The sequence below is a fragment of the Oncorhynchus masou genome, chromosome 2, assembly GCF_036934945.1.
Source record: "Oncorhynchus masou masou isolate Uvic2021 chromosome 2, UVic_Omas_1.1, whole genome shotgun sequence".
In the NCBI taxonomy this organism is placed as follows: domain Eukaryota; kingdom Metazoa; phylum Chordata; class Actinopteri; order Salmoniformes; family Salmonidae; genus Oncorhynchus; species Oncorhynchus masou.
Genome location: NC_088213.1, coordinates 5,886,350 through 5,910,649, shown reverse-complemented (window position 1 = coordinate 5,910,649; position 24,300 = coordinate 5,886,350). Strand labels below are relative to the sequence as shown.

At 43.1% G+C, this 24,300-nt stretch overlaps 1 protein-coding gene across 3 annotated transcripts in view; it reads left to right on the top strand.

Moving 5' to 3' along the window:
* Window positions 1–24,300, top strand: part of LOC135554572 (NT-3 growth factor receptor-like) — a 150,748-nt gene that overhangs the window by 26,141 nt on the left and 100,307 nt on the right. For all 3 annotated transcript variants that reach the window (XM_064986962.1, XM_064986958.1, XM_064986950.1), the window contains exons 2-4: window positions 7,310–7,384; window positions 16,461–16,532; window positions 24,097–24,165. In XM_064986962.1, coding sequence (XP_064843034.1) covers window positions 7,310–7,384; window positions 16,461–16,532; window positions 24,097–24,165 — 216 coding nt within the window. The remainder of the gene's footprint in view (window positions 1–7,309; window positions 7,385–16,460; window positions 16,533–24,096; window positions 24,166–24,300) is intronic.

Genomic DNA, 24,300 nt, shown 5'->3' with positions numbered 1-24,300 from the left:
CAACACTACTGATGTTGGACAGGATTCCTCCTCTCATCAGTCAACACTACTCTGTTGTTGGACAGGATTCCTCCTCTCATCAGTCAACACTACTCTGATGTTGGACAGGATTCCTCCACTCATCAGTCAACACTACTCTGATGTTGGACAGGATTCCTCCTCTCATCAGTCAACACTACTGATGTTGGACAGGATTCCTCCACTCATCAGTCAACACTACTCTGTTGTTGGACAGGATTCCTCCTCTCATCAGTCAACACTACTCTGATGTTGGACAGGATTCCTCCTCTCATCAGTCAACACTACTCTGTTGTTGGACAGGATTCCTCCTCTCATCAGTCAACACTACTCTGTTGTTGGACAGGATTCCTCCTCCTATCAGTCAACACTACTGATGTTGGACAGGATTCCTCCTCTCATCAGTCAACACTACTCTGATGTTGGACAAGATTCCTCCTCTCATCAGTCAACACTACTCTGTTGGACAGGATTCCTCCTCTCATCAGTCAACACTACTCTGTTGTTGGACAGGATTCCTCCTCTCATCAGTCAACACTACTCTGTTGGACAGGATTCCTCCTCTCATCAGTCAACACTACTCTGTTGTTAGACAGGATTCCTCCTCTCATCAGTCAACACTACTCTGATGTTGGACAGGATTCCTCCTCTCATCAGTCAACACTACTGATGTTGGACAGGATTCCTCCTCTCATCAGTCAACACTACTCTGTTGTTGGACAGGATTCCTCCTCTCATCAGTCAACACTACTCTGTTGTTGGACAGGATTCCTCCTCTCATCAGTCAACACTACTCTGATGTTGGACAAGATTCCTCCTCTCATCAGTCAACACTACTCTGTTGTTGGACAGGATTCCTCCTCTCATCAGTCAACACTACTCTGTTGTTGGACAGGATTCCTCCTCTCATCAGTCAACACTACTCTGTTGTTGGACAGGATTCCTCCTCTCATCAGTCAACACTACTCTGATGTTGGACAGGATTCCTCCTCTCATCAGTCAACACTACTCTGATGTTGGACAGGATTCCTCCTCTCATCAGTCAACACTACTCTGTTGTTGGACAGGATTCCTCCTCCTATCAGTCAACACTACTCTGTTGTTGGACAGGATTCCTCCTCTCATCAGTCAACACTACTCTGTTGTTGGACAGGATTCCTCCTCCTATCAGTCAACACTACTCTGTTGTTGGACAGGATTCCTCCTCTCATCAGTCAACACTACTCTGTTGTTGGACAGGATTCCTCCTCTCATCAGTCAACACTACTCTGATGTTGGACAAGATTCCTCCTCTCATCAGTCAACACTACTCTGTTGTTGGACAAGATTCCTCCTCTCATCAGTCAACACTACTCTGATGTTGGACAAGATTCCTCCTCTCATCAGTCAACACTACTCTGTTGTTGGACAGGATTCCTCCTCCTATCAGTCAACACTACTCTGTTGTTGGACAGGATTCCTCCTCTCATCAGTCAACACTACTCTGATGTTGGACAAGATTCCTCCTCTCATCAGTCAACACTACTCTGTTGTTGGACAGGATTCCTCCTCTCATCAGTCAACACTACTGATGTTGGACAGGATTCCTCCTCTCATCAGTCAACACTACTCTGTTGTTGGACAGGATTCCTCCTCTCATCAGTCAACACTACTCTGATGTTGGACAAGATTCCTCCTCTCATCAGTCAACACTACTCTGTTGTTGGACAGGATTCCTCCTCTCATCAGTCAACACTACTCTGATGTTGGACAGGATTCCTCCTCTCATCAGTCAACACTACTCTGATGTTGGACAGGATTCCTCCACTCATCAGTCAACACTACTCTGTTGTTGGACAGGATTCCTCCTCTCATCAGTCAACACTACTGATGTTGGACAGGATTCCTCCTCTCATCAGTCAACACTACTCTGATGTTGGACAGGATTCCTCCTCTCATCAGTCAACACTACTCTGATGTTGGACAGGATTCCTCCTCTCATCAGTCAACACTACCCTGTTGTTGGACAGGATTCCTCCTCTCATCAGTCAACACTACTCTGATGTTGGACAGGATTCCTCCTCTCATCAGTCAACACTACTCTGTTGTTGGACAGGATTCCTCCTCTCATCAGTCAACACTACTCTGTTGTTGGACAGGATTCCTCCTCTCATCAGTCAACACTACTCTGTTGTTGGACAGGATTCCTCCTCTCATCAGTCAACACTACTCTGTTGTTGGACAGGATTCCTCCTCTCATCAGTCAACACTACTCTGATGTTGGACAGGATTCCTCCTCTCATCAGTCAACACTACTGTTGTTGGACAGGATTCCTCCTCTCATCAGTCAACACTACTCTGATGTTGGACAGGAATCCTCCTCTCATCAGTCAACACTACTCTGTTGTTGGACAGGATTCCACCTCTCATCAGTCAACACTACTCTGTTGTTGGACAGGATTCCTCCTCTCATCAGTCAACACAACTCTGATGTTGGACATGATTCCTCCTCTCATCAGTCAACACTACTGATGTTGGACAGGATTCCTCCTCTCATCAGTCAACACTACTGATGTTGGACAGGATTCCTCCTCTCGTCAGTCAACACTACTCTGATGTTGGACAGGATTCCTCCTCTCATCAGTCAACACTACTCTGTTGTTGGACAGGATTCCTCCTCTCATCAGTCAACACTACTCTGATGTTGGACATGATTCCTCCTCTCATCAGTCAACACTACTCTGATGTTGGACAGGATTCCTCCTCTCATCAGTCAACACTACTCTGATGTTGGAAAGGATTCCTCCTCTCATCAGTCAACACTACTCTGTTGTTAGACAGGATTCCTCCACTCATCAGTCAACACTACTCTGATGTTGGACATGATTCCTCCTCTCATCAGTCAACACTACTCTGATGTTGGACAGGATTCCTCCTCTCATCAGTCAACACTACTCTGATGTTGGACAGGATTCCTCCTCTCATCAGTCAACACTACTCTGTTGTTGGACAGGATTCCTCCTCTCATCAGTCAACACTACTGATGTTGGACAGGATTCCTCCTCTCATCAGTCAACACTACTCTGTTGTTGGACAGGATTCCTCCTCTCATCAGTCAACACTACTCTGTTGTTGGACAGGATTCCTCCTCTCATCAGTCAACACTACTCTGTTGTTGGACAGGATTCCTCCTCTCATCAGTCAACACTACTCTGATGTTGGACAGGATTCCTCCTCTCATCAGTCAACACTACTCTGTTGTTGGACAGGATTCCACCTCTCATCAGTCAACACTACTCTGTTGTTGGACAGGATTCCTCCTCTCATCAGTCAACACTACTCTGTTGTTGGACAGGATTCCTCCTCTCATCAGTCAACACTACTCTGATGTTGGACATGATTCCTCCTCTCATCAGTCAACACTACTGATGTTGGACAGGATTCCTCCTCTCATCAGTCAACACTACTCTGTTGTTGGACAAGATTCCTCCTCTCATCAGTCAACAATACTCTGTTGTTGGACAGGATTCCTCCTCTCATCAGTCAACACTACTCTGTTGTTGGACAGGATTCCTCCTCTCATCAGTCAACACTACTCTGATGTTGGACAGGATTCCTCCTCTCATCAGTCAACACTACTCTGATGTTGGACAAGATTCCTCCTCTCATCAGTCAACACTACTCTGATGTTGGACAGGATTCCTCCTCTCATCAGTCAACACTACTCTGATGTTGGACATGATCACCTCTGTCATCTGTCTTCAACAGTCATCAGTCAACACTACTCTGTTGTTGGACAGGATTCCTCCTCTCATCAGTCAACACTACTGATGTTGGACAGGATTCCTCCTCTCATCAGTCAACACTACTCTGATGTTGGACAGGATTCCTCCTCTCATCAGTCAACACTACTCTGTTGTTGGACAGGATTCCTCCTCTCATCAGTCAACACTACTCTGATGTTGGACAGGATTCCTCCTCTCATCAGTCAACACTACTGATGTTGGACAGGATTCCTCCTCTCATCAGTCAACACTGCTGATGTTGGACAGGATTCCTCCTCTCATCAGTCAACACTACTCTGTTGTTGGACAGGATTCCTCCTCTCATCAGTCAACACTACTCTGATGTTGGACATGATTCCTCCTCTCATCAGTCAACACTACTGATGTTGGACAGGATTCCTCCTCTCATCAGTCAACACTACTGATGTTGGACAGGATTCCTCCTCTCATCAGTCAACACTACTCTGATGTTGGACAGGATTCCTCCTCTCATCAGTCAACACTACTCTGATGTTGGACAGGATTCCTCCTCTCATCAGTCAACACTACTGATGTTGGACAGGATTCCTCCTCTCATCAGTCAACACTGCTGATGTTGGACAGGATTCCTCCTCTCATCAGTCAACACTACTCTGTTGTTGGACAGGATTCCTCCTCTCATCAGTCAACACTACTCTGATGTTGGACATGATTCCTCCTCTCATCAGTCAACACTACTGATGTTGGACAGGATTCCTCCTCTCATCAGTCAACACTACTGATGTTGGACAGGATTCCTCCTCTCATCAGTCAACACTACTCTGATGTTGGACAGGATTCCTCCTCTCATCAGTCAACACTACTCTGATGTTGGACAAGATTCCTCCTCTCATCAGTCAACACTACTCTGATGTTGGACAGGATTCCTCCTCTCATCAGTCAACACTACTCTGATGTTGGACATGATCACCTCTGTCATCTGTCTTCAACAGTCATCAGTCAACACTACTCTGTTGTTGGACAGGATTCCTCCTCTCATCAGTCAACACTACTGATGTTGGACAGGATTCCTCCTCTCATCAGTCAACACTACTCTGATGTTGGACAGGATTCCTCCTCTCATCAGTCAACACTACTCTGTTGTTGGACAGGATTCCTCCTCTCATCAGTCAACACTACTCTGATGTTGGACAGGATTCCTCCTCTCATCAGTCAACACTACTGATGTTGGACAGGATTCCTCCTCTCATCAGTCAACACTGCTGATGTTGGACAGGATTCCTCCTCTCATCAGTCAACACTACTCTGTTGTTGGACAGGATTCCTCCTCTCATCAGTCAACACTACTCTGATGTTGGACATGATTCCTCCTCTCATCAGTCAACACTACTGATGTTGGACAGGATTCCTCCTCTCATCAGTCAACACTACTGATGTTGGACAGGATTCCTCCTCTCATCAGTCAACACTACTGATGTTGGACAGGATTCCTCCTCTCATCAGTCAACACTACTCTGATGTTGGACAAGATTCCTCCTCTCATCAGTCAACACTACTCTGTTGTTGGACAGGATTCCTCCTCTCATCAGTCAACACTACTCTGTTGTTGGACAGGATTCCTCCTCTCATCAGTCAACACTACTCTGATGTTGGACAAGATTCCTCCTCTCATCAGTCAACACTACTGATGTTGGACAGGATTCCTCCTCTCATCAGTCAACACTACTCTGTTGTTGGACAGGATTACCCCATTACCACTAGTGTAATGTATTTCTCTCATATCTCTACTTCTACCATTACCACTAGTATAATTTATTCAATGACACATTCAATTAGTTAAAACCCAATTTTAATTGGTATTGAATTAGTTTTTTAATTAAGTATAATTCCCTGCATACTTCCTCTCTTAGTTAATTCACTGCATCATTAAGGTGTCCAGTTTAGCTTATTTTTTTAACCTAAGTAATTGTAGTGTGTGCAGTACTCTATATATTTTGGTCTAATTCCCTGAGATCTAGATCTTTTCTGGAAAATCATTATTTTAGTATTTTTGGGGTTTACTGCCAGGGTCCAGGTCTGGCAGTACTGCTCTAGCAGGTCCAGACTCTGCTGTAGTCCAGGTACTATGGGTGTTTACTGCCAGGGCCCAGGTCTGGCAGTACTGCCCTAGCAGGTCCAGGCTCTGCTGTAGGCCAGGTGCTGTGGGTGTTGCTGCCCTGTTACTGCTGCCCTGTAACTACTGCCCTGTTACTACTACCCTGTTACTGCTGCCCTGTTACTGCTGCCCTGTTACTGCTGCCCTGTTACTGCTGCCCTGTTACTGCTGCCCTGTTACTACTGCCCTGTTACTGCTGCCCTGTTACTACTGCCCTGTTACTACTACCCTGTTACTGCTGCCCTGTTACTACTGCCCTGTTACTGCTTCCCTGTTACTACTGCCCTGTTACTGCTTCCCTGTTACTGCTGCCCTGTTACTACTGCCCTGTTACTGCTGCCCTGTTACTACTGCCCTGTTACTGCTTCCCTGTTACTGCTGCCCTGTTACTACTGCCCTGTTACTGCTGCCCTGTTACTACTGCCCTGTTACTACTACCCTGTTACTACTACCCTGTTACTGCTGCCCTGTTACTGCTGCCCTGTTACTGCTGCCCTGTTACTACTGCCCTGTTACTACTGCCCTGTTACTACTGCCCTGTTACTGCTGCCCTGTTACTACTGCCCTGTTACTGCTTCCCTGTTACTGCTGCCCTGTTACTACTGCCCTGTTACTACTGCCCTGTTACTACTACCCTGTTACTGCTGCCCTGTTACTGCTGCCCTGTTACTACTGCCCTGTTACTACTGCCCTGTTACTACTACCCTGTTACTGCTGCCCTGTTACTACTGCCCTGTTACTGCTGCCCTGTTACTACTGCCCTGTTACTACTACCCTGTTACTGCTGCCCTGTTACTGCTGCCCTGTTACTACTGCCCTGTTACTACTACCCTGTTACTGCTGCCCTGTTACTGCTGCCCTGTTACTACTGCCCTGTTACTGCTGCCCTGTTACTGCTGCCCTGTTACTACTGCCCTGTTACTGCTGCCCTGTTACTACTGCCCTGTTACTGCTTCCCTGTTACTGCTGCCCTGTTACTACTGCCCTGTTACTGCTGCCCTGTTACTACTGCCCTGTTACTACTGCCCTGTTACTACTACCCTGTTACTGCTGCCCTGTTACTACTGCCCTGTTACTGCTTCCCTGTTACTACTGCCCTGTTACTACTGCCCTGTTACTACTGCCCTGTTACTGCTGCCCTGTTACTACTGCCATGTTACTACTGCCCTGTTACTGCTGCCCTGTTACTACTGCCATGTTACTACTGCCCTGTTACTACTGCCCTGTTACTACTGCCCTGTTACTACTGCCCTGTTACTACTACCCTGTTACTGCTGCCCTGTTACTGCTGCCCTGTTACTACTGCCCTGTTACTACTGCCCTGTTACTACTGCCCTGTTACTACTGCCCTGTTTCTACTGTTGAAAGAAAATGATTTGTTACTCTGTTTCAGACACATAGAGAACTGGACAGGACTGCAGACTCTGAGAGACGTGGACATGGAGCTGTACACTGGACTACAGAGGCTGTAAGTGTTGATACAACAGGGCAGCGTCCCAAGTGGCACCCTATTCCCTATAAATTGCACTACTTTAGAGCCCTATGGCACCCGATTCCCTATATAGTGCACTACTTTAGACAGGAGCCCTATGGAGCCCTATTCCCTATATAGTGCACTACTTTAGACCAGAGCCATATGGAGCCCTATTCCCTATATAGTGCACTACTTTACACCAGGGCCCTATGGCACCCGATTCCCTATATAGTGCAGTACTTTAGACAAGAGCCCTATTTCCTATATAGTGCACTACTTTAGACAAGAGCCCTATTTCCTATATAGTGCACTACTTTAGACCAGAGCCCTATGGAGCCCTATTTCCTATATAGTGCACTACTTTAGACCAGAGCCCGACAGCACCCTATTCCCTATATAGTGCACTACTTTAGACCAGAACCCGACAGCACCCTATTCCCTATATAGTGCACTACTTTAGACCAGAACCCGACAGCACCCCATTCCCTATATAGTGCACTACTTTAGAGCCCTATGGCACCCGATTCCCTATATTGTGCACTACTTTAGATCAGAGCCCTATGGCACCCTATCCCCTATATAGTGCACTACGTTAGATCAGAGCCCTATGGCACCCTATCCCCTATATAGTGCACAACTTTAGATCAGAGCCCTATGGCACCCGATTCCCTATATTGTGCACTACTTTAGATCAGAGCCCTATGGCACCCTATTCCCTATATAGTGCACTACTTTACACCAGGGCCCTATGGCACCCGATTCCCTAAATTGTGCACTACTTTAGACCAGGGCCCTATGGCACCCTATTCCCTATATAGTGCACTACTTTACACCAGGGCCCTATGGCACCCAATTCCCTATATTGTGCACTACTTTAGATCAGAGCCCTATGGCACCCTATCCCCTATATAATCCACTACCTTTGACTTTTGAAGTAGTGACCTATGTTTAGTAATACAGCCATAGGCAGCTGTCTAAAGAAAGGCTAAGCTATGGGAATATAGACAGCTGTCTAAAGAAAGACTAGATTATGGGAATATAGACAGCTGTCTAGAGAAAGACTAAGCTATGGGAATATAGGCAGCTGTCTAGAGAAAGGCTAAGCTATGGGAATATAGGCAGCTATCTAGAGAAAGGCTAAGCTATGGGAATATAGGCAGCTGTCTAGAGAAAGGCTAAGCTATGGGAATATAGACAGCTGTCTAAAGAAAGGCTAAGCTATGGGAATATAGACAGCTGTCTAAAGAAAGGCTAAGCTATGGGAATATAGACAGCTGTCTAGAGAAAGACTAAGCTATGGGAATATAGGCAGCTGTCTAGAGAAAGGCTAAGCTATGGGAATATAGACAGCTGTCTAAAGAAAGGCTAAGCTATGGGAATATAGACAGCTGTCTAGAGAAAGACTAAGCTATGGGAATATAGGCAGCTGTCTAGAGAAAGGCTAAGCTATGGGAATATAGGCAGCTATCTAGAGAAAGGCTAAGCTATGGGAATATAGGCAGCTGTCTAGAGAAAGGCTAAGCTATGGGAATATAGGCAGCTATCTAGAGAAAGGCTAAGCTATGGGAATATAGACAGCTGTCTAAAGAAAGGCTATGCTAGCCATGGGAATGTGTCCATTATGGGGACTGGTAGAGGGGGTGCTAGCCATGGGAATGTGTCCATTATAGGGACTGGTAGAAGGGGTGCTAGCCATGGGAATGTGTCCATTATGGGGACTGGTAGAGGGGGTGCTAGCCATGGGAATGTGTCCATTATGGGGACTGGTAGAGGGGGGCTAGCCATGGGAATGTGTCCATTATGGGGACTGGTAGAGGGGGGGGCTAGCCATGGGAATGTGTCCATTATGGGGACTGGTAGAGGGGGTGCTAGCCATGGGAATGTGTCCATTATGGGGACTGGTAGAGGGGGTGCTAGCCATGGGGACTGATAGAGGGGGTGCTAGCCATGGGAATGTGTCCATTATAGGGACTGGTAGAAGGGGTGCTAGCCATGGGAATGTGTCCATTATGGGGACTGGTAGAGGGGTGCTAGCCATGGGAATGTGTCCATTATGGGGACTGGTAGAGGGGTGCTAGCCATGGGAATGTGTCCATTATGGGGACTGGTAGAGGGGGTGCTAGCCATGGGAATATGTCCATTATGGGGACTGGTAGAGGGGGTGCTAGCCATGGGAATGTGTCCATTATAGGGACTGGTAGAGGGGGTGCTAGATCACTCTCACTGGTTCACTCTCACATCACAGTGGTGCTGCTGGAGACAGAGGGGATTGTTACTTAACTGGATCACTCTCACATCACAGTGGTGCTGCCATCTCTTCATAACCTGCAATGGTGCTTATCACCGCTTACCATCATGATGACTGGCTACTGCAGAGAGAGAAAGAGAGGCAGGCAGGCAGGCAGCCAGCCAGCCAGCCAGCCAGCCAGCCAGCACAACAAGTGTAGAACTTACTTACTGACAAGCCCTCAACCAACAGTGCAATTCAAGAAGAGTTAAGAAAATATTTCCCAAATGAAATAAAAAATTGTAAAAAGTAACACAATAAAACAACAATGTGGAGGCTATATACAGGGTGTTACGGTACAGAGTCAATGTGGAGGCTATATACAGGGTGTTACGGTACAGAGTCAATGTGGAGGCTATATACAGGGTGTTACGGTACAGAGTCAATGTGGAGGCTATATACAGGGTGTTAAGGTACAGAGTCAATGTGGAGGCTATATACAGGGTGTTAAGGTACAGAGTCAATGTGGAGGCTATATACAGGGTGTTACGGTACAGAGTCAATGTGGAGGCTATATACAGGGTATTAAGGTACAGAGTCAATGTGGAGGCTATATACAGGGGGTACCGGTACAGAGTCAATGTGGAGGCTATATACAGGGTGTTACGGTACAGAGTCAATGTGGAGACTATATACAGGGGGTACCGGTACAGAGTCAATGTGGAGGCTATATACAGGGTGTTAAGGTACAGAGTCAATGTGGAGGCTATATACAGGGTGTTACGGTACAGAGTCAATGTGGAGGCTATATACAGGGTGTTACGGTACAGAGTCAATGTGGAGGCTATATATAGGGTGTTAAGGTACAGAGTCAATGTGGAGGCTATATACAGGGTGTTAAGGTACAGAGTCAATGTGGAGGCTATATACAGGGTGTTACGGTACAGAGTCAATGTGGAGGCTATATACAGGGTATTAAGGTACAGAGTCAATGTGGAGGCTATATACAGGGGGTACCGGTACAGAGTCAATGTGGAGGCTATATACAGGGTGTTACGGTACAGAGTCAATGTGGAGGCTATATACAGGGTGTTACGGTACAGAGTCAATGTGGAGGCTATATACAGGGTGTTACGGTACAGAGTCAATGTGGAGGCTATATACAGGGTGTTAAGGTACAGAGTCAATGTGGAGGCTATATACAGGGTGTTAAGGTACAGAGTCAATGTGGAGGCTATATACAGGGTGTTACGGTACAGAGTCAATGTGGAGGCTATATACAGGGTATTAAGGTACAGAGTCAATGTGGAGGCTATATACAGGGGGTACCGGTACAGAGTCAATGTGGAGGCTATATACAGGGTGTTACGGTACAGAGTCAATGTGGAGACTATATACAGGGGGTACCGGTACAGAGTCAATGTGGAGGCTATATACAGGATTATAATATGACCAAGTGTTAAGGTACAGAGTCAATGTGGAGGCTATATACAGGGTGTTAAGGTACAGAGTCAATGTGGAGGCTATATACAGGGTGTTAAGGTACAGAGTCAATGTGGAGGCTATATACAGGGTGTTAAGGTACAGACCAAGCTGATTATAATATGATCAAGCTGATTATAATATGATCAAGCTGATTATAATATGACCTAGCTGATTATAATATGACCAAGCTGATTAAAGACCAAGCCGATTAAAGGCCAAGCTGATTAAAGACCACGCTGATTAAAACATGACCAAGCTGATTAATATATGACCAAGGTGATTATAATATGACCAAGCTGATTATAATATGACCAAGCTGATTATAATATGACCAAGCTGATTAAAGACCAAGCTGATTAAAGACCAAGCTGATTATAATATGACCAAGCTGATTATAATATAACCAAGCTGATTAAAACATGACCAAGCTGATTATAATATGACCAAGCTGATGATAATATGACCAAGCTGATGATAATATGACCAAGCTGATTAAAACAAGACCAAGCTGATTAAAACATGACCAAGCTGATTATAATATGACCAAGCTGATTATAATATGACCAAGCTGATTAAAATATGACCAAGCTGATTATAATATGACCAAGCTGACTATAATATGACCAAGCTGGTTATAATATGACCAAGCTGATTATAATATGACCAAGCTGGTTATAATATGACCAAGCTGATTAAAGTATGACCAAGCTGATTAAAGACCAAGCTGATTATAATATGACCAAGCTGATTATAATATGACCAAGCTGCTTATAATATGACCAAGCTGATTATAATATTACCAAGCTGATTATAATATGACCAAGCGGATTATAATATGACCAAGCTGATTATAATATGACCAAGCTGGCTATAATATGACCAAGCTGATTATAATATGACCAAGCTGATTAAAGACCAAGCTGATTATAATATGACCAAGCTGATTATAATATGACCAAGCTGATTATAACATGACCAAGCTGATTAAAGACCAAGCTGATTAAAGACCAAGCTGTTTAAAGACCAAGCTGATTATAATATGACCAAGCTGATTATAATATGACCAAGCTGATTATAATATGACCAAGCTGATTATAATATGACCAAGCTGATTATAATATTACCAAGCTGATTATAATATGACCAAGCGGATTATAATATGACCAAGCTGATTATAATATGACCAAGCTGGCTATAATATGACCAAGCTGATTATAATATGACCAAGCTGATTAAAGACCAAGCTGATTATAATATGACCAAGCTGATTAAAGACCAAGCTGATTATAATATGACCAAGCTGATTAAATACCAAGCTGATTAAAGACCAAGCTGATTATAATATGACCAAGCTGATTATAATATGACCAAGCTGATTATAATATGACCAAGCTGATTAAAGACCAAGCTGATTAAAGACCAAGCTGTTTAAAGACCAAGCTGATTATAATATGACCAAGCTGATTATAATATGACTAAGCTGATTATAATATGACCAAGCGGATTATAATATGACCAAGCGGATTATAATATGACCAAGCTGATTATAATATGACCAAGCTGATTATAATATGACCAAGCTGATTATAATATGACCAAGCTGATTATAATATGACCAAGCTGATTAAAATAAGACCAAGCTGATTATAATATGACCAAGCTGATTATAATATGACCAAGCTGATTAAAGACCAAGCTGATTAAAGACCAAGCTGTTTAAAGACCAAGCTGATTATAATATGACCAAGCTGATTATAATATGACCAAGCTGATTATAATATGACCAAGCTGATTATAATATGACCAAGCTGATTATAATATTACCAAGCTGATTATAATATGACCAAGCGGATTATAATATGACCAAGCTGATTATAATATGACCAAGCTGGCTATAATATGACCAAGCTGATTATAATATGACCAAGCTGATTAAAGACCAAGCTGATTATAATATGACCAAGCTGATTATAATATGACCAAGCTGATTATAACATGACCAAGCTGATTAAAGACCAAGCTGATTAAAGACCAAGCTGTTTAAAGACCAAGCTGATTATAATATGACCAAGCTGATTATAATATGACCAAGCTGATTATAATATTACCAAGCTGATTATAATATGACCAAGCGGATTATAATATGACCAAGCTGATTATAATATGACCAAGCTGGCTATAATATGACCAAGCTGATTATAATATGACCAAGCTGATTAAAGACCATGCTGATTATAATATGACCAAGCTGATAAAAATATTACCAAGCTGATTATAACATGACCAAGCTGATTAAAATATGACCAAGCTGATTATAATATGACCAAGCTGATTATAATATGACCAAGCTGATTAAAATATGACCAAGCTGATTATAATATGACCAATCTGACTATAATATGACTAAGCTGATTATAATATGACCAAGCTGATTAAAGACCAAGCTGATTAAAGACCAAGCTGATTATAACATGACCAAGCTGATTATTATATGACTAAGCTGATTAAAGACCAAGCTGATTATAGTATGACCAAGCTAATTAAAGACCAAGCCGATTAAAGGCCAAGCTGATTAAATACCAAGCTGATTAAAACATGACCAAGCTGATTATAATATGACCAAGCTGATTATAACATGACCAAGCTGATTAAAATAAGACCAAGCTGATTATAATATGACCAAGCTGATTATAATATGACCAAGCTGATTAAAGACCAAGCTGATTAAAGACCAAGCTGTTTAAAGACCAAGCTGATTATAATATGACCAAGCTGATTATAATATGACCAAGCTGATTATAATATGACCAAGCTGATTATAATATTACCAAGCTGATTATAATATGACCAAGCGGATTATAATATGACCAAGCTGATTATAATATGACCAAGCTGGCTATAATATGACCAAGCTGATTATAATATGACCAAGCTGATTAAAGACCAAGCTGATTATAATATGACCAAGCTGATTATAATATGACCAAGCTGATTATAACATGACCAAGCTGATTAAAGACCAAGCTGATTAAAGACCAAGCTGTTTAAAGACCAAGCTGATTATAATATGACCAAGCTGATAAAAATATTACCAAGCTGATTATAACATGACCAAGCTGATTAAAATATGACCAAGCTGATTATAATATGACCAAGCTGATTATAATATGACCAAGCTGATTAAAATATGACCAAGCTGATTATAATATGACCAATCTGACTATAATATGACTAAGCTGATTATAATATGACCAAGCTGATTAAAGACCAAGCTGATTAAAGACCAAGCTGATTATAACATGACCAAGCTGATTATTATATGACTAAGCTGATTAAAGACCAAGCTGATTATAGTATGACCAAGCTAATTAAAGACCAAGCCGATTAAAGGCCAAGCTGATTAAATACCAAGCTGATTAAAACATGACCAAGCTGATTATAATATGACCAAGCTGATTATAACATGACCAAGCTGATTAAAATATGACCAAGCTGATTATAATATTACCAAGCTGATTATAATATGACCAAGCTGATTAAAGACCAAGCTGATTATAATATGACCAAGCTGATTAAAGACCAAGCTGATTATAATATGACCAAGCGGATTAAATACCAAGCTGATTATAATATGACCAAGCTGATTAAATACCAAGCTGATTAAAGAACAAGCTGATTATAATATGACCAAGCTGATTATAATATGACCAAGCTGATTATAATATGACCAAGCTGATTATAATATGACCAAGCTGATTATAATATGACCAAGCTGATTAAAGACCAAGCTGATTAAAGACCAAGCTGTTTAAAGACCAAGCTGATTATAATATGACCAAGCTGATTATAATATGACCAAGCTAATTATAATATGACCAAGCGGATTATAATATGACCAAGCTGATTATAATATGACCAAGCTGATTATAATATGACCAAGCTGATTATAATATGACCAAGCTGATTAAAATAAGACCAAGCTGATTATAATATGACCAAGCTGATTATAATATGACCAAGCTGATTAAAGACCAAGCTGATTAAAGACCAAGCTGTTTAAAGACCAAGCTGATTATAATATGACCAAGCTGATTATAATATGACCAAGCTGATTATAATATGACCAAGCTGATTATAATATGACCAAGCTGATAATAATATTACCTAGCTGATTATAATATGACGAAGCGGATTATAATATGACCAAGCTGATTATAATATGACCAAGCTGGCTATAATATGACCAAGCTGATTATAATATGACCAAGCTGATTAAAGACCAAGCTGATTATAATATGACCAAGCTGATTATAATATGACCAAGCTGATTATAACATGACCAAGCTGATTAAAGACCAAGCTGATTAAAGACCAAGCTGTTTAAAGACCAAGCTGATTATAATATGAACAAGCTGATTATAATATGAACAAGCTGATTATAATATGACCAAGCTGATTATAATATGACCAAGCTGATTATAACATGACCAAGCTGATTAAAGACCAAGCTGATTAAAGACCAAGCTGTTTAAAGACCAAGCTGATTATAATATGACCAAGCTGATTATAATATGACCAAGCTGATTATAATATGACCAAGCTGATTATAATATGACCAAGCTGATTATAATATTACCAAGCTGATTATAATATGACCAAGCGGATTATAATATGACCAAGCTGATTATAATATGACCAAGCTGATAAAAATATTACCAAGCTGATTATAACATGACCAAGCTGATTAAAATATGACCAAGCTGATTTTTTATGACCAAGCTGATTATAATATGACCAAGCTGATTAAAATATGACCAAGCTGATTATAATATGACCAAGCTGATTATAGTATGACCAAGCTGATTATAATATGACCAAGCTGATTAAAGACCAAGCTGATTATAATTTGACCAAGCTGATTAAAGACCAAGCTGATTAAAGACCAAGCTGATTATAATATGACCAAGCTGATTATAATATGACCAAGCTGTTTATAATATGACCAAGCTAATTAAAGTCCAAGATGATTAAAAACCAAGCTGATTATAATATTACCAAGCTTATTAAAGACCAAGCTGATTATGATATGACCAAGCTGATTAAAGACCAAGCTGACTATAATATGACCAAGCTGATTAAAGACCAAGGTAATTAAAGACCAAGCTGATTATAATATGACCAATGCTGATTAAAGACCAAGGTAATTAAAGACCAAGCTGATTATAATATGACCAATGCTGATTAAAGACCAAGCTGATGATAACATGGGAGAACATTAGAAGACTACTGCCTTCTGATATCGTTCAGTACCAACATTAATCACTTCTTCTACTGTCTGTTTGTTCATGTTTCTTTCAGAATCATTATAAACTGCAGTCTGCACTCTATCCAGGCCCGGGCTTTCTCCCAGAACCCTCATCTACGATACATGTGAGTCTATAAATACGACCTGAACTTTGACTTCAGACAGAGCGTCCTGCTGGGCCATGGGGACAGGCTAGAATAAAGAGTTCAGGCTGAATGTCTGTCTCTGGGTTGGTAGAGATGCTTCTATGACACCTACCTACACAACCACTGGCTGCATGATGCATGACATCAGTGACTGTCTCTGTGTAACACGTGTCTCAGAGTGACCCCTATGTAACCTTGTCTCTCAGAGTGACCCCTATGTAACCTTGTCCCTCAGAGTGACCCCTATGTAACCTTGTCTCTCAGAGTGACCCCTATGTAACCTTGTCTCTCAGAGTGACCCCTATGTAACCTTGTCCCTCAGAGTGACCCCTATGTAACCTTGTCTCTCAGAGTGACCCCTATGTAACCTTGTCCCTCAGAGTGACCCCTATGTAACCTTGTCTCTCAGAGTGACCCCTATGTAACCTTGTCTCTCAGAGTGACCCCTATGTAACCTTGTCTCTCAGAGTGACCCCTATGTAACCTTGTCTCTCAGAGTGACCCCTATGTAACCTTGTCCCTCAGAGTGACCCCTATGTAACCTTGTCTCTCAGAGTGACCCCTATGTAACCTAGTCTCTCAGAGTGACCCCTATGTAACCTTGTCTCTCAGAGTGACCCCTATGTAACCTTGTCTCTCAGAGTGACCCCTATGTCACCTTGTCCCTCAGTGTGACCCCTATGTAACCTTGTCCCTCAGAGTGACCCCTATGTAACCTTGTCCCTCAGAGTGACCCCTATGTAACCTTGTCCCTCAGAGTGACCCCTATGTAACCTTGTCCCTCAGAGTGACCCCTATGTAACCTTGTCTCTCAGTGACCCCTATGTAACCTTGTCTCTCAGAGTGACCCCTATGTAACCTTGTCTCTCAGAGTGACCCCTATGTAACCTTGTCTCTCAGAGTGACCCCTATGTAACCTTGTCTCTCAGAGTGACCCCTATTTAACCTTGTCCCTCAGAGTGACCCCTATGTAACCTTGTCTCTCAGAGTGACCCCTATGTAACCTTGTCCCTCAGAGTGACCCCTATGTAACCGTGTCTGAGAACATTAGATTTGTGTTAGCTCCCTGAGTCTAATTCCTAAGCTTTATCTCAGCAGCTGACACAGTCTTGTGATGTGCATGACAACCAGACTGGAACAGTTGGTGTCAACAGCACAAACAGACTATTAGAAATGCCTGACTGGTACATGCCCTTTGTAGAGATATGAGGATATGCTTTTGAGACTACTGACTCAACTATATATGAGACAACTGACTCAACTATATATGAGACTACTGACTCAACTATATATGAGACAACTGACTCAACTATATATGAGACAACTGACTCAACTATATATGAGACTACTGACTCAACTATATATGAGACTACTGACTCAACTATACATGAGACTACTGACTCAACTATATATGAGACTACTGACTCAACTATATATGAGACTACTGACTCAACTATATATGAGACTACTGACTCAACTATATATGAGACTACTGACTCAACTATATATGAGAGAACTGACTCAACTAAATATGAGACAACTGACAAAACTATATATGAGACAACTGACTAAACTATATATGAGACAACTGACTAAACTATATATGAGACAACTGACTAAACTATATATGAGACAACTGACTAAACTATATATGAGACAACTGACTAAACTATATATGAGACAACTGAATCAACTATATATGAGACAATTCATATGAGAACTGACTCAACTATGTATGGGACAACTGACTCAACTATGTATGGGACAACTGACTCAACTATGTATGGGACAATTGACTCAACTATATATGAGACAACTGACTCAACTATATATGAGACAACTGACTCAGCTATACATGAGACAACAACTGACTCAACTATATATGAGACGACTGACTCAACTATACATGAGACAACTGACTCAACTTCATATGAGACAACTGATTCAACGTATATATGAGACAACTGACTCAACTTCATATGAGACAAACTATAGTTTTGGCAAGTCGGTCAGGACATCTACTTTGTGCATGACACAAGTAATTTTTCCAACAATTGTTTACAGACAGATTATTTCACTTATAATTCACTGTATCACAATTCCAGTGGGTCAGAAGTTTACATACACTAAGCTGACTGTGCCTTTAAACAGTTTGGAATATTCCAGAAAATGATGTCATGGCTTTAGAAGCTTCTGACATCATTTGAGTCAATTGGAGGTGTACCTGTGGATGTATTTCAATGCTTACCTTCAAACTCAGTGCCTCTTTGCTTGACATCATGGGAAAATCAAAAGAAATCAGCCAAGTCCTCAGATTTGTTTTTGTAGACCTCCACAAGTCTGGTTCATCTTTGGGAGTAATTTCCAAACACCTGAAGGTACCACATTCATCTGTATAAACACCATGGGACCACGCAGCTGTCATACCGCTCAGGAAGGAGATGCGTTCTGTCACCTAGAGAAGACAGCAAAAGACCTTGTGAAGATGCTGGAGGAAACAGGTACAAAAGTATCTATATCCACAGTAAAACGAGTCCTATATCGACATAACCTGAAAGGCCATTCAGCAAGGAAGAAGCCACTGCTCCAAAACCGCCATAAAAAAACAGACTACGGTTTGCAACTGCACAGGGGGACAAAGATTGTACTTTTTGGAGAATTTTCCTCTGGTCTGATGAAACAAACATAGAACTGTCTGGCCTTATTGACCATCGTTATGTTTGGAGGAAAAACGGGGAGGATTGCAAGCCGAAGATCACTATCCCAACCGTGAAGCACGGGGGTGGCAGCATCATGTCGTGTGGGTGCTTTGCTGCAGGAGGGACTGGTGTGGATATATTGAAGCCACATCTCAAGACATCAGTCAGGAAGTTAAAGCTTGGTCGCAAATGGGTCTTCCAAATGGACAATGACCCCAAGCTTACTTCCAAAGTTGTGGCAAAATTACATTTTACATTTACATTACATTGTAAAAAAATGTAATGTAAATGTAAAATGGCATAAGGACGACAAAGTTGAGGTATTGGAGTGGCCATCACAAAGCCCTGACCTCAACCCTATTGAAAAATTGTGGGCAGAACTGAAAAAGCATGTGCGAGCAAGGAGGCCTACAAACCTGACTCAGTTACACCAGCCCTGTCAGGAGGAATGGGCCAACATTCACCCAACTTATTGTGGGAAAGTTGTGGAAGGCTACCCGAAACATTTAAACGACATGCCAAAACTATAGTTTGTTAAAAATTAGTTTTAATGACTCCAACCTAAGTGTATCTAAACTTCCGCATTCAACTGTACATATGAGATGTATAATGTAGGATATGTAAACATTATTAAAGTTTAAAGTGATACCTTTATTAAGTCCATTTATTAAAGTCAGAGCGTTGAGTCTGTTTGTTGGCAGCAGCCTTTCTATGTTAGTGGTGGCTGTTTAACAGTCTGATGGCCTTGAGATAGAAGCTGTTTTTCAGTCTCTCGGTCCCAGCTTTGATGCACCTGTACTGACCTCGCCTTCTGGATGGTAGCGGGGTGAACAGGCAGTGGCTCGGCTGGTTGTTGTCCTTGATGATCTTTATGGCCTTCCTGTGACATCGGGTGGTGTAGGTGTCCTGGAGGGCAGGTAGTTTGCCCCCGGTGATGCGTTGTGCAGACCGCACTACCCTCTGGAGAGCCTTACGGTTGTGGGCGGAGCAGTTGCCGTACCAGGCGGTGATACAGCCCGGCAGGATGCTCTCGATTGCGCATCTGTAAAAGTTTGAGTGTTTTTGATGAGAAGCCACATTTCTTCAGCCTCCTGAGGTTCTTCACCACACCGTCTGTGTGGGTGGACCATTTCAGTTTGTCCGTGATGTGTATGCCGAGGAACTTAACTTAACTTAACTCCATCTTCTCCGCTACTGTCCTGTCGATGTCGATAGGGGGGTGCTCCCTCTGCTGTTTCCTGAAGTCCACGATCATCTACTTAGTTTTGTTGACGTTGAGTGTGAGGTTATTTTCCTGACACCACACTCCGAGGGCTCTCACCTCCTCCCTGTAGGCCGTCTCGTCGTTGTTGGTAATCAAGCCTACCACTGTAGTGTCGTCTGCAAAGTTGATGATTGAGTTGGAAGCGGCCACGCAGTCATGGGTGAACAGGGAGTACAGAAGAGGGCTGAAAACGCACCCTTGTGGGGCCCCCAGTGGGGTGGTCTCAGCCCTCTCCTGTACTCATCATGAGGCTAATGGTGACGTTAAATGGGGGGCCCGAGTGGTGCAGCGGTCTAAGGCACTGCATTGTAGTGCTAGAGGCGTCACTACAGACTCGGGTTCACACAATTGTCCCAGCATCGTCCGGCTTAGGGGAGGGGTTGATCGGGGTAGGAGGTCATGGTAAATAAGAATTTGTTCTTAACTGACTTGCCTGGTTAAATAAAGGTTCAATAATAAAAAATAAATAAAAAATATTACAGAGTTTAATGGTTGTGAGGAGAAAACTGAGAATGGGATCAACAACATTGTTACTCCAGATTAGTAACCTAATTGACAGCACCACCAGTAGAATATTACAGTCTGGTCCAGTCTGATGCTCCTTCAGCACCACCAGTAGAATATTACAGTCTGGTCCAGTCTGGTCCAGTCTGATGCTATGTCAGCACCACCAGTAGAATATTACAGTCTGGTCCAGTCTGGTCCTGTCTGATGCTCTTTCAGCACCACCAGTAGAATATTACAGTCTGGTCCAGTCTGATGCTCTTTCAGCACCACCAGTAGAATATTACAGTCTGGTCCAGTCTGGTCCAGTCTGGTCCAGTCTGATGCTCCTTCAGCACCACCAGTAGAATATTACAGTCTGGTCCAGTCTGGTCCAGTCTGATGCTCCTTCAGCACCGCCAGTAGAATATTACAGTCTGGTCCAGTCTGATGCTCTTTCAGCACCACCAGTAGAATATTACAGTCTGGTCCAGTCTGGTCCAGTCTGATGCTCCTTCAGCACCACCAGTAGAATATTACAGTCTGGTCCAGTCTGGTCCAGTCTGATGCTCTTTCAGCACCACCAGTAGAATATTACAGTCTGGTCCAGTCTGGTCCAGTCTGATGCTCTTTCAGCACCACCAGTAGAATATTACAGTCTGGTCCAGTCTGATGCTCTTTCAGCACCACCAGTAGAATATTACAGTCTGGTCCAGTCTGGTCCAGTCTGATGCTCCTTCAGCACCACCAGTAGAATATTACAGTCTGGTCCAGTCTGGTCCAGTCTGATGCTCCTTCAGCACCGCCAGTAGAATATTACAGTCTGGTCCAGTCTGGTCCAGTCTGATGCTCTTTCAGCACCAGCAGTAGAATATTACAGTCTGGTCCAGTCTGGTCCAGTCTTATGCTCCTTCAGCACCACCAGTAGAATATTCCAGTCTTATGCTCCTTCAGCACCACCAGTAGAATATTCCAGTCTGATGCTCCTTCAGCACCACCAGTAGAATATTACAGTGAAAAGAAGGAAGCCTGTGCATAATATAATAATAATATATCCCATTTAGCAGACGCTTTTGTCCAAAGCGACTTACAAGTCGGCTGGGGCCACTACTTTTACATATGGGTGGCCCCAGTGGGAATCGAACCCACGACGCTTGGCGTTGCAAGCGCCATGCTCTACCGACTGAGCCACACAGGACTGCAGAATAAGAGTATTCCACAACATGCATCCTGTTTACAACAAGGCACTAAAGTAGAACTGCAAAAAAATGTGGCAAAGCAATTCACTTCTTGTGTGAATACGAAGTGTTATGTTTGGGGCAGTTCAACACTTTACTGAGTACCGCTCTCCATATGGTCCAGGATAGTGGTGGCTGCATCAGGTGGTGGCTGCATCAGGTGGTGGTGGCTGCATCAGGTGGTGGCTGCATCAGGTGGTGGTGGCTGCATCAGGTGGTGGTGGCTGCATCAAGTGGTGGTGGCTGCATCAGGTGGTGGTGGTGGCTGCATCAGGTGGTGGCTGCATCAGGTGGTGGCTGCATCAGGTGGTGGTGGCTGCATCAGGTGGTGGTGGCTGCATCAGGTGGTGGTGGCTGCATCAAGTGGTGGTGGCTGCATCAGGTGGTGGTGGTGGCTGCATCAGGTGGTGGCTGCATCAGGTGGTGGCTGCATCAGGTGGTGGTGGCTGCATCAGGTGGTGGTGGCTGCATCAGGTGGTGGTGGCTGCATCAGGTGGTGGCTGCATCAGGTGGTGGTGGCTGCATCATGTGGTGGTGGCTGCATCAGGTGGTGGAGGCTGCATCAGGTGGTGGTGGTGGCTGCATCAGGTGGTGGCTGCATCAGGTGGTGGCTGCATCAGGTGGTGGTGGCTGCATCAGGTGGTGGTGGCTGCATCAGGTGATGGCTGCGTCAGGCCTTGAGTATGATTGGAATCGTTAAGGACTGGGGAGTTTTTCAGAAAAAATAAAGAATGAGTCCAAATTTGAGATTTATGGTTCCAACCACCGTGTCTTTGTGAGATGCAGAGTAGGTGAAAGGATGATCTCATCATGTGTGGTTCCCACAGTGAAGCATGGAGGAGGAGGTGTGATGGTGTGGGGGTGCTTCGCTGGTGACACTGTCACAATTCAAATGCACACTTAACCAGCACGGCTAATACAGCATTCAGCAGCAATACGCCATCCCATAAGGTTTGTGCTTAGTGGGACAATAATTTGTTTTTCAACAGGACAATGACCCAACACACCTCCAGGCTGTGTAAGGGATATTTCACCAATAAGGAGAGTGATGGAGTGCTGCATTAGATGACCTTGCCTCCACAATCACCCGACCTCAACCTAATTGAGATGGTTTCAGATAAGTTGGACCACAGAGTGAAGGAAAAGCAGCCAACAAGTGCTCAGTATATGTGGGAACTCGTTCAAAAAGTATTCCAGGTGAAGCTGGTTGAGAAAATGCCAAGATAATGCAAAGCTGTCATCAAGGCAAAGGGTGGCTACTTTGAAGAATCTAAAATCAAAAATATTTTTGATTTGTTTAACACATTTATGGTTACATTTTTACAATGTAGAAAATAGTAAAAATAAAGAAAAACCTTTGAATGAAAAGGCGTGTCCGACCCTTTGACTGGTACTATAGGTAAATAAAACATTTCTTTTTCTTTTTCAATGAATTTGCAAAAAATTTCAATAAATGTTTTTACGATGTCATTATTGTGTTTTCAAATCAAATTTTATTTGTCACATACACATGGTTAGCAGATGTTAATGCGAGTGTAGCGAAATGTTTTGTGTGTAGATGGGCGAGAGAGAAAAACACTTCTGGTGCAACATCCAGAAAAATCACAAAGTTTATCTAACTCTGAATCTATATTTTTGTAAAAACATGCTCTCTCTCTCTCTCTCTTTCCTTCCTCTCTCTCTCCCTCTCTCCTTCCTCTCTCTCTCTCTCTTTCCTTCCTCTGTCTCTCTCCCTCTCTCTCTGTCTCTCTCTCACACTCACTCTCTCCTCTGTCTCTCTCTCACTCTCTCCTCTGTCTCTCTCTCTCTCTCTCTCTCTCTCTCTCTCTCTCTCTCTCTCTCACTCTCTCTCTCTCTAGAAACCTATCCAAGAACCCTCTAACCACCTTGTCCTGGCAACTGTTCCAGAACCTGCAACTTTCTGAGCTGTAAGTTACATTCTCATTCAAGCTAAAGTGTGTGTGTGTGTTTCAGAACCCGCACACAGCAAAACAACCGTGTAAAACACAACACAGTCTCAAACAGCATCTTGTTCTATATATAGTCCCATAGGGCTCTGGTCT